The sequence below is a fragment of the Protobothrops mucrosquamatus genome, unplaced genomic scaffold, assembly GCF_001527695.2.
Source record: "Protobothrops mucrosquamatus isolate PMUCROS unplaced genomic scaffold, P.Mucros_1.0 scaffold_163, whole genome shotgun sequence".
NCBI classification, from domain to species: domain Eukaryota; kingdom Metazoa; phylum Chordata; class Lepidosauria; order Squamata; family Viperidae; genus Protobothrops; species Protobothrops mucrosquamatus.
In genome coordinates this window covers 306,292-317,613 of record NW_015386239.1, presented here as the reverse complement: position 1 = coordinate 317,613, position 11,322 = coordinate 306,292, and the positions used below count along the sequence as shown (strand labels likewise).

At 36.7% G+C, this 11,322-nt stretch overlaps 1 protein-coding gene across 2 annotated transcripts in view; it reads left to right on the top strand.

The window, feature by feature from the left end:
* Positions 1-10,908, top strand: part of MRI1 (methylthioribose-1-phosphate isomerase 1) — a 15,649-nt gene extending 4,741 nt beyond the window's left edge. Inside the window, exons 1-6 of one of the 2 annotated variants that reach the window (XM_015821316.1) lie at positions 1,788-1,818; positions 7,338-7,579; positions 7,662-7,831; positions 8,427-8,603; positions 9,593-9,817; positions 10,291-10,908. In XM_015821316.1, the coding sequence (XP_015676802.1) occupies positions 1,813-1,818; positions 7,338-7,579; positions 7,662-7,831; positions 8,427-8,603; positions 9,593-9,817; positions 10,291-10,424 (954 nt within the window). In that variant the 5' untranslated portion in view covers positions 1,788-1,812 and the 3' untranslated portion in view covers positions 10,425-10,908. Of the gene's footprint in view, positions 1-1,787; positions 1,819-7,337; positions 7,580-7,661; positions 7,832-8,426; positions 8,604-9,592; positions 9,818-10,290 lie in introns of those variants that run through there. The other variant, XM_015821307.1, reaches the window with a different exon arrangement.
* Positions 10,909-11,322: the final 414 nt, after the last annotated feature.

Here is an 11,322-nt window from a genome sequence, read left to right as displayed (position 1 = left end):
TATGGATGTTCAGTGTATTGCATAATCCTCTTTAGCTTATTGTTTTCTGCAAACCTAACTAATCTGGTTAATTCACGGAACATGCAAATTACAAAAATCAGGTTAAGTAACCATTCAATTAACTGTGTGAACAAAACCTATCATAAGTTTATCCTTATACTTGACTACCTTAATATTTCTACCTATTTGTTCATGTTTTGTCTTCAAGTATAATAGAAAATCATTCTGTTTTACCTTCTGTGTTAGCAGCCTGTCAAATTGTGATCTTATCTCTCCTTGGGTTTCTCTTTACAAGCTAAATATACTCAGTCCTTCCAAGTGTTCTTAGTAGGACTTAATTTCCATCAGGTCATTTTTCTAGATGTTTGAACTTGTCCTTTTAAAATTCAGATCAGATTATTCCAAATAATCTTTTCCATTACTTCAGGAACATTCTGGTGTTCATAAACAGTTTTAACCTTGTGTAGCTGATATGTTGAATTATTTTTAATATGATTATTTGACTTATTGGTTTTTTTCCTTTTTTTGCTGTACATTACCAGAATCATTTGTTATGAAATGGGTGGCCATATAAATTTGATAAATAAAAAAATAAATAATACTCAAAACTGACTACATAATACATGCTGTGCAGAATTAATTCCCACTAGATTCAATATTGCATACTCTCAGGAAAATGGATACAGAAAGATAGTTAATGAAATAGTCATTAATGCACAGAACATTCTATGGAGTGTTTGAAAATATGTATTCACCAGCTCTCAGGTGCATGGGTAAAGGAAAATGGCTGCGCTTATATGCAGTAGGTGACCATCTGCCCTTCCCTCATAAATACTAAGAAAGCTGTTTTTCTGTTCCAGCTGATGTTTCTATCTTTAAAAGCAATCCTACATAGAGTGTCTTCTTTTCTATTGAAATCTACATAGAGTGTGTTAGAGTGTAATTTACATCTTGGTAGCCTTATACTGATTGATGGGTAACATTGTGGTTGTAATAACTTACCTTGTTTCCTATGAGGCTTCCCATCCTCCCTTATTTTTATTTTGTTGTAGATTCTTTTAATTAAAAATATTAAATGAAAAACTGACAGACCAGCATTTTTTTAGTTTATATTCATGCCTCTATCAGTGTTTCTCAACCTTGACAATTTTAAGGCATGTGGACTTCAACTCCCAGAATTCCACAGCCAGCAATGCTGGCTGTGGAATTCTGGGAGTTGAAGTCCACATGCCTTAAAATTGTCAAGGTTGAGAAACACTGCTAGATCTTATATAGATTCCATTGTCCTCATTGGAACATTCTTAAGTAGTGGATACTTGAAAGCAAGAGCTTTTAAGAAGTATTCTTATCTATGTGGGGGGGAAAAATCAAATGTAAACTGGAAGCCTAAGGAGCAAAGAGCATGCTGGGGGATTGAAAAGATATTAAGGAAAAAGTTTACTCATTGGCCTTCTAGTAAATGGATTTTTGGGGTGCTCATTTTATGAGCAATCAAGGCTGTCCTTGGACAGCCATTTTATGAGAACAGGCGTTAGATGTTAACATTCTAAATATGCTTGTTGTTTCCCCAATGTACAGTCTTTTCTACCTGATTCTATCTGTGTTTCTTCTTTCTATCTGTGTTATTTTAAAGTGAAAATAAATATCTCTTCTTAGGTGCGAGGTGCTCCAGCCATTGCCATTATAGGTTGTCTGAGTTTGGCAGTGGAATTGCATAATAAAGGAAATGAAGAACTGAGTTTGGGCAACTTGGAGATTTTTGTATTGGACTCACTAAGCTNCGTTCGCCAGGGCTGGGAGGCCATTCGGTCTATGAAGGTGCTGCCGGGGAGAGGTGGGGTGTGTGTGTGTGTGGACAAGATAGCAATTGTCGAGTTAAGTTGACGAGTGTTGCGCGTGTTCCGCCTGTATCTCTAGAAAGCATGGTAATCGGAATCGCCGCCACGTAGTACAAAGAGGCGTTGGTGTTACAAAGTCTCTAGAGAGTCTCTCAGATTCTGAGTATTGACTTATAGATGTCAATACTTGCGGAGTTAAAAGTCCTGCAAAGCTAAGAGTAAAAGTGAGGGAATATAAAGATTTCAGGCAACGGACAAAGTCATGGTTGTGTTCATATCAGAAAGGCAAAGTGGTCTTTCATTTTATTGAATCAATCCCAATTAGCTCCTACGGTGGGCCAAAATCCATATTTTTCAGCCATAAGGGCAGTCTTCACAAAGCATGCTTGGGTTTAATATGACTGTAAATCTGTTTGCACATGTGTGCTTACTATTATCTTAGCCCATATTCAACTCACATTTGGGGTACCAAATTTAAACTGGAAATATCCCAACAGGCTGTAGTGGTACCAAAACTGATCTTATCCCATCTTATAAAGACCCAGGCTTGTTGGAGGCAATATGCTGACGTGTTTCTCAACCTTGACAATTTTAAGGCATGTGGACTTCAACTCCCAGAATTCCACAGCCAGCAATGCTGGCTGTGGAATTCTGGAAGTTGAAGTCCACATGCCTTAAAATTGTCAAGGTTGAGAAACAATGACTTAGAGAGTGCTGAAAAACAGGGATCCCCAACCCCCAGTCCACGGCATGCCAGCAACTGGGCCGCACGAACAAGCAAAGCCCCATCCGTGGGATGCAGGCAGCATACAAAACCACACACTCTCTGGTTCGTGGAAAAACCTGATGCCCAAAAGGTGGGGGACCTCTGCTGTAAAGCACAATGAAGCAGTATACAAGTCTAAGTGCTATTGCTATTGCTATCTAGTGATTGCATAAACCCAAATTGGTAGCCCTACATAAAGCACATACCATACTAGGATAACATCAGGTTTTGGCTGAATTGTGGTTCACATTTTATCCAAATTCAGTCATTGCGTAAGACAGGGGTCTTCAAACTTGGCCCTTTTATGACTTGTGGACTTCAACTCCCAGAATTTCTCAGCTAGGCACACTGGCTGAGGAATTCTGAGAGTTGAAGTCCACAAGTTATAAAAGGGCCAAATTTGAAGACCCCTGGTGTAAGAGATCTGTATATCTGAAGAGCCAGGTTGTTCATTTAACTACACAGGCTTGTATGTGTAACATTATATTATGAATTTCTCCAACTTTAAGAGTGGTATTAATAATTTCTATTAATGCAAGGAATTCTAGCTGATTAACCAAATGCAGTTTCTGATATGCGCCATGCTCAGCAAAATGAGTCAGTGCAGCTTCTATATATTGACTTTAAATTATTGAATGCAGAATATTTAAACATATCATAAAATTGAAAAAGACCGTTTGAGCCACAATCAACCTTCTACCTAATGCAGAAATCCAAATTAAATTATCTCCTACATATAGCATTACTGCTTCATTATTATTTCTATGAAGGGAATATACCACTTTCCTGGATAATTGATTCCATTGTCAAATAGATGTACTTGATGGGAAGTGTTTTCTAACATTCAATCTGAATCTGTTTTCTTAAAACTTAAATGTTATTTTGGATTTTACACTCTAAAACAATGGCCAACAAATTTGCCATACTTTCAGTGTTGAAAAGGTGTATCCATTTATTCTCATAAGCAAATATGCTTCAATTTTCATCTTCATATTCTTATTTTTTTTGTTATATTGAGTAGATATAATTCTTGTGATGGGACTTCAGCAATGTAAAAGATATTTGAATTTTGTAGAATTAAGAAATTATATTTCTCCTGATGAGCCTTAAGATTGCATTTGCATTTTTTGCAGCAACTGATGCTGCTGATTGTATTCAGTTGATTTACTATTTTATATATTGATCACTATTCCAAAATCTTTCACAGATACCATTACTAAGCTATATATCCTTTATCCTATACCTGTGCAAGTGAATAAATATTATTGTTAGAATGGTATTTATAGTCTACTTTCCATTTCTTAAACTCTCAGACCAGAAAGATATACATATGTTATGCCCTTATTTACAAAGATTTACATGACTTCCGTACCTCCTTTGGAGGAAGATGGGATTTTTCTATTTTTATATCGTATATACCCTGTGTAATGGTTTCAATTATATTGGCCACCAGGGGGCAGTGGAAAACTAGTTAATTTAAGTGACTACCTACACTTGTATGTTAAATTCAATTTACAGGCAGTTGCTTACCCAGCATTTATTTAGCAATTGTTCAAAGTTATAGAAGTGCTGAAAAAGAAAACTTATGACCAGTTCTTGAAGTTTGGGCACCCAAAGTATGGTCATCTGATCATAATTTGGACACTGGCCTTCACTTAGATTGTTGCAGTGTCCTGTAATCAAGTGATCACCATTTGTGACCTCTGCTGGCTACCCACAATGAATGTCAATGGGAAAGCTGGTAAAGAAGGATGCAAGTGGCTCTGGTAAGTTGCTTTCTCCTCCCCTGCCTGGCAGCAGCCAATCCCAGCCCTGCTGTGTGCCACACCTTACCTGCTTACCGACCTCATTGAGACTCTCTGGATCTTGCTTAATGACCAATGATACTTGCTTAATGACAGCAGTGGGGATTGCCAGGATTGCCATTGTTAAGCAATGCGGTCGCATTTTACAACTACATCACTCAGCATTGTAAATTCCAGTCCTAATTACCCTAACCCTAACCCTAATTACTGTTGTTAACTGAAAACTTAAATTTCTCTATTTTAGTGTAATATGTGAATGGAGTCTTACTTACTTCATAATAGGATGGTCTTTGAGAAATCACTGGTATTTGGCCAGTAGAAAGATATTTTGTTAAACATCACAAATATTTCCACGAAAAATAGTTTTTCAATAATCTAACTGGAGGCACTAGCTATCTCAGAACCAGAATAGGTGAGGACTAAAAAGGGTTATAGATTCTTATTTAATACTAGCTGTACCCGGCCACGCGTTGCTGTGGCTCAGACAGGTTAAATATTTTTACCTGTCACAGGTGTGACATCTATATAACAGTAGGCATATAAAAACATGCGCATATTTGAATGCAACATTGTATCAAAATTTCAAAGCAATCGGTGAAGAACTTTCGGAGATTTAAGATTTTGAACAAACGAACATTTACATTTTTATTTATATAGATATACTTATATAAAGTATGGCTTTATAGAATTAAAGTATTAGGTGTGATCTTGTGAATCATGTTTCTGTTCAGTTTATCTCACTAAATATCTCCAGAAAGAATCTACTTCATCTCAAGTCAGGCTGTTCCATTGTCAAATCATTGAAATATTGGGGCTGCATTTGGATGGATTTAATCTTGTTTTATTTATTTATAAAACACTTTACATGCCAGCTACTCTTCTGATTCTAGGCATCATTTAATATTAATAAAATAATAATATATATTTAACGATTATGATTATGTGACATCAAGTTTTTTTCAACTCCTAGTGATCACACAGATAGGTGTTCTCCATCATGATCTATCCTTAACCTGTTCTTCAAGTCTTCCAACAGTGCACTAATTGCCACTGTAACTGAGTAATACATTTATAAAACCAGAAAAATGTACAAATAAACCTGTTGCTGCAATAAAATTTATTTATTTTTATCCCACAGTATTTTTAGAATGTTGAAATTCTCTCTTTCTACTATTCAGAAAGTCTTGGCCCTCCTGATTTCTTCCAACATGAATACCTGGAAATCCTCTCCCTATTAAATTACCTGGGTCAAGCAAATTCCTCATAAGAAAAATATGGATGTTCAGTGTATTGCATAATCCTCTTTAGCCTATTGTTTTCCGCAAACCTAACTAATCTGGTTAATTCACGGAACATGCAAATTACAAAAATCGGGTTAAGTAACTATTCAATTAACTGTGTGAACAAAACCTAGCATAAGTTTATCCTTATACTTGACTACCTTAATATTTCTACCTATTTGTTCATGTTTTGTCTTCAAGTATAATAGAAAATCATTCTGTTTCACCTTCTGTGTTAGCAGCCTGTCAAATTGTGATCTTATCTCTCCTTGGGTTTCTCTTTACAAGCTAAATATACTCAGTCCTTCCAAGTGTTCTTAGTAGGACTTAATTTCCATCAGGTCATTTTTCTAGATGTTTGAACTTGTCCTTTTGAAATTCAGATCAGATTATTCCAAATAATCTTTTCCATTACTTCAGGAACATTCTGGTGTTCATAAACAGTTTTAACCTTGTGTAGTTGATATGTTGAATTATTTTTAATATGATTATTTGACTTATTGGTTTTATTCCTTTTTTTGCTGTACATTACCAGAATCATTTGTTATGAAATGGGTGGCCATATAAATTTGATAAATAAATAAATAAATACTACTCAAAACTGACTACATAATACATGCTGTGCAGAATTAATTCCCACTAGATTCAATATTGCATACTCTCAGGAAAATGGATACAGAAAGATAGTTAATGAAATAGTCATTAATCCACAGAACATTCTATGGAGTGTTTGAAAATATGTAGTCACCAGCTCTCAGGTGCATGGGTAAAGGAAAATGGCTGCGCTTATATGCAGTAGGTGACCATCTGCCCTTCCCTCATAAATACTAAGAAAGCTGTTTTTCTGTTCCAGCTGATGTTTCTGTTTTTAAAAGCAATCCTACACAGAGTATCTTCTTTTCTATTGAAATCTACATAGAGTGTGTTAGAGTGTAATTTACATCTTGGTAGCCTTATACTGATTGATAGGTAACATTGTGGTTGTAATAACTTACCTTGTTTCCTATGAGGCCTCCCATACTCCCTTATTTTTATTTTGTTGTAGATTCTTTTAATTAAAAATATTAAATGAAAAACTGACAGACCAGCATTTTTTTAGTTTATATTCATGCCTCTATCAGTGTTTCTCAACCTTGACAATTTTAAGGCATGTGGACTTCAACTCCCAGAATTCCACAGCCAGCAATGCTGGCTGTGGAATTCTGGGAGTTGAAGTCCACATGCCTTAAAATTGTCAAGGTTGAGAAACACTGCTAGATCTTATATAGATTCCATTGTCCTCATTGGAACATTCTTAAGTAGTGGATACTTGAAAGCAAGAGCTTTTAAGAAGTATTCTTATCTATGTGGGGAAAAAAAATCAAATGTAAACTGGAAGCCTAAGGAGCAAAGAGCATGCTGGGGGATTGAAAAGATATTAAGGAAAAAGTTTACTCATTGGCCTTCTAGTAAATGGATTTTTGGGGTGCTCATTTTATGAGCAATCAAGGCTGTCCTTGGACAGCCATTTTATGAGAACAGGCGTTAGATGTTAACATTCTAAATATGCTTGTTGTTTCCCCAATGTACAGTCTTTCTACCTGATTCTATCTGTGTTTCTTCTTTCTATCTGTGTTATTTTAAAGTGAAAATAAATATCTCTTCTTAGGTGCGAGGTGCTCCAGCCATTGCCATTATAGGTTGTCTGAGTTTGGCAGTGGAATTGCATAATAAAGGAAATGAAGAACTGAGTTTGGGCAACTTGGAGATTTTTGTATTGGACTCACTAAGCTACTTAATAAGTGCCAGACCTACTGCTGTCAACATGGCCCGGGCAGCTCAGGAGCTGAGACATTTTGTCCAGCAGGAAGCAAAACATGAAGGGACTACTCCAGAGAGTTTACGAGAAAGGTGAGGGTTTAAGAGCCTATCTTCTTTCTGCCCTGAAATTGTAAGCAAGAAATGTACAAGTTTGTGTAACCTCTTATTGTAGTGTGATCAACTGGTCAGAAGCATTGCTGGACAAAGACCTGGAAGACAACAAAAGTATTGGGGAACATGGAGCTTGCCATCTCTTGCAACGAGTAGGGCAGGACAAAGTGAGAGTCCTGACTCACTGCAATACTGGCTCATTGGCCACTGCTGGTTATGGCACTGCACTTGGTAAGTGGCATCTCTTGGCATTCAAGAAGCATTGCCATTTCTGTCCTTTGTCATAAAGGGTAAGAGATTATGGTAATACAGGTAGTCATATAGTATGACATAAAATAACTTAAAATTTTGTCGTGTTATGTCATATAGTATGCCTTAATTTAATTGTGATGTTTCTGACACAAACAAAGAAGACGATTAAGTGAGTTGACCTGATTTTTTTTGTCATGATTGTTAAGAAAATCATTGCAGTTGTTAAATGAATTGGGTTGTTAATGAATCTAGTTTTCACCATTGACTTTGCTGACTGGGAAGGTTGCAAATAGTGATCACATGAATCTAGGATGCTGCAGCCATTGTAAATACATGCCAGTTGCCAAGCATCTGAATTTTGGTCATGTGACCATGGAGATGCTTTAGTGGTCTAAGTGCAAGTACTGGTTATAAGACATGTCACCTCTTATAACAGCCTTCCCCAGTGTTCCACGTTTTTTAGGATTTTGGCTGTCAACATCTGAAGGAAGACTCCATATTGCTTGGTATCTTAACAGCTTGTAGCCTTTTATGTAGCCTGTTATTTTGACTTGTTTGTAACATTGCTTCATAGGTATTATTCGCTCGTTACATGGGATGGGTCGTCTGGAGCATGTTTACTGTACTGAAACACGGCCATACAATCAGGGGGCCCGGCTGACTGCTTATGAATTAGTATATGAGCAGGTGCCTTCAACACTCATTGCTGATAGCATGGCCTCCTTGGCAATGAAAGAAAAAAAGATATCAGGTAGATGTCTTGTTTTCTTCTTTTTCTGCATTACTGGTGTCATTTCTAGATTCCATTCGAGGACATGAGTGTACATGTGAGTCTATGGGTGGCCAAGAACCCAAGAGGTCAAGTTATTAAGGAAGTTGCTGTTCAGGTCACTTAGGTCACTGATGTCAGGTCACTGATGTCTTGGGATGGGACATACTTTTTAGTTGGATAATAAAGAAATCTAATGACCACTAAAAGCTTGTAGAATTGTTTTGTAGAATTGGTAGCAGTAATCATATACAAACATGCAAAGGAAAATCTTGTTGGAAGGAAGAATGTATGGCTAAATGGAAGTCAGAGTGGAAAGAATGTTTGCTATGTAGAGTGTCTCAGGTTGAATCTCTAATCTTCACTTAAAAGGTTTTCAGATGAAAGGACAGAGAAAAACATATTTGAAATTTTGGAGGGCTGCTGCTACCATGAATATAAAAATATTTGACAGTTCTCTGAAGGCATAGTTCTGTTTTCTATGTGCTGATCTCTAATTATATTTTCTTACTGAATAGCCTAGTACATGCAACATGCCAAGCCAATATCTGATTTGTTAAGTTTTAGCATATGTATTGTGTGAACCCAGCCAATAGGGATTTAATCAAAAAGACATACTTAAACCATGGCTTCAACCCAGTTTAACCAAAATTTCTACAATCCCAATAAACTCTAGGAGATGGCGCAAAGAACAAGAATGGTGCAAAGAACAAGAAAAATAATGAATTGTTCCCATTCTCCCACGGAAGGAAATTTTAAAAACATATGGGATCATGTTCTAGATTCTGGAAAACGCAGAACAGGCATGCAATTCACACTAGGGAAATGTTGTGGGGGAAAAAACAAAAACAGCAAGCTCTCCTTGTTCTCTTTTACTTTCCCCTTGTTCCGCATTTTGGATAGTCTGGTATTGAACTAATTTGAAACGCATTAGGCTTTTAATTGCCATTGTCCTTCCTTTTGTAATTCAGCTGTCATTGTGGGAGCAGACAGGGTTGTTGCTAATGGAGACACTGCCAATAAAGTTGGTACTTATCAGCTGGCTATTGCTGCAAGATACCATGGGATTCCCTTCTACGTGGCAGCACCCAGCACTTCGTGTGACCTGCAATTAAAACATGGAGGGCAGATCGTTATTGAGGAACGGCCAAGCCAGGAACTGACAGACATCAATGCTGTACGAATTGCAGCACCAGGTAGCAAAACATTAGAAGGTTATATGTAAACAAAGGCTGTATTAAAGAAAGGAGACATGATAGAATACTAATATTTTCAGAACTATTTGTAATCAGTGATCTAACAGTGGCTGCCCTAGCTTACATAAATCTAGATGATGTATATATTTCGAGTAAGTTGTCATAGATCAAGAAAATGTATTCTGACTTGAATCTCCTTGGATACATGACAGTCTACTAAGCTATAATCTACTTTTTGAAGAATGACAATTGATTATGGAAATTTAGTCCAAACTTTCTTGAAGGACATAAAGTTGCCTACCATTGTCTGTAATTTTTTTTTACTCTAGAAGCATCTAGATATCCTTTCTACATTTTCTCTTTTTAGAGTTTCCCATTTTTAAAAACTAAGCCATAACATATACCATTAATGAAATAAATACATCTGTTTTATAACACTAATGGAATAGCGCATATACTTCCTTTCTTCCTAGGCATTGGAGTTTGGAATCCAGCCTTTGATGTCACTCCTCATGAATTGATAACAGGTGGTATTGTCACTGAGTTTGGGGTCTTTCCTCCTGCTGACCTTCAGGCTGCCCTGACACGGGAAGTGTATAAAGTATAGAGAACCTGAGTTAAGCTGTTTCCAGATAGGGTGCAAATCTAATCTTCAACAATTGTTACAAGGGCTTCTTTCCCTAATCTGGCATCTTTCTAGATGTTTGGGATACAGAATTTTGTACAGCTGAAAATGGTAGTTCCAGTACCTCTGAATACCACTGGGTTTGGGGAAGTTGTACTAGAAATCTTTGCGTCTAAGTCTGATTGGAATGCTTGATATTTCTGCAATTTTGTTACTGAATGTTCATTTGCAAATTCAGCAAATTAAATAATATGGGAATCTTGCTTCTTGAGTTTCGTGTACTTCGGCTTCGTGAGGATTGCTTGATTTTGGAATTTTTGAGTCATACTATGACATATAACTTTTCTTTAACATCAAGTGATTTTTTAATATGTATAGTATAATTCTTTATCTGAATCATTTTTCACTTGTTGCTTAGGTTTCTTTATTAACATTCTACTATGTGTTCATTGCCCTGGTGGCGCAGTGATTAGAATGCAGTATTGTAGGCTAACTCTGTCCACAGTCTGGAGTTCGATCCTGACAGGAGATCAAGGTTGACTCAGCCTTCCAAGGTCGGTAAAATGAGGACCCAGATGTTGGGGACAATATGCTGACATTGTAAACTGCTCAAAGAGTGCTGTAAAGCACTGCGGAGCAGTATGTAAGTAAGTGCTATTGCTATTGCTAATGCACCTGTTTTAAGGTCCTTTGGTGCTGTATCTCACATGATTTTAATCTTATGACAACAGGTTCTCTGTAGCATTGCCTTCCAATGTAGTTTTGTACCAGGAAATCTTCTGCAATACATTTTATGTAAACCTAACCTTGGTAGATATAAAAGTATGACCTATTACTGATCTCTCTATTGGGGAAGAGGCAAGGAAATTCAGACATGATA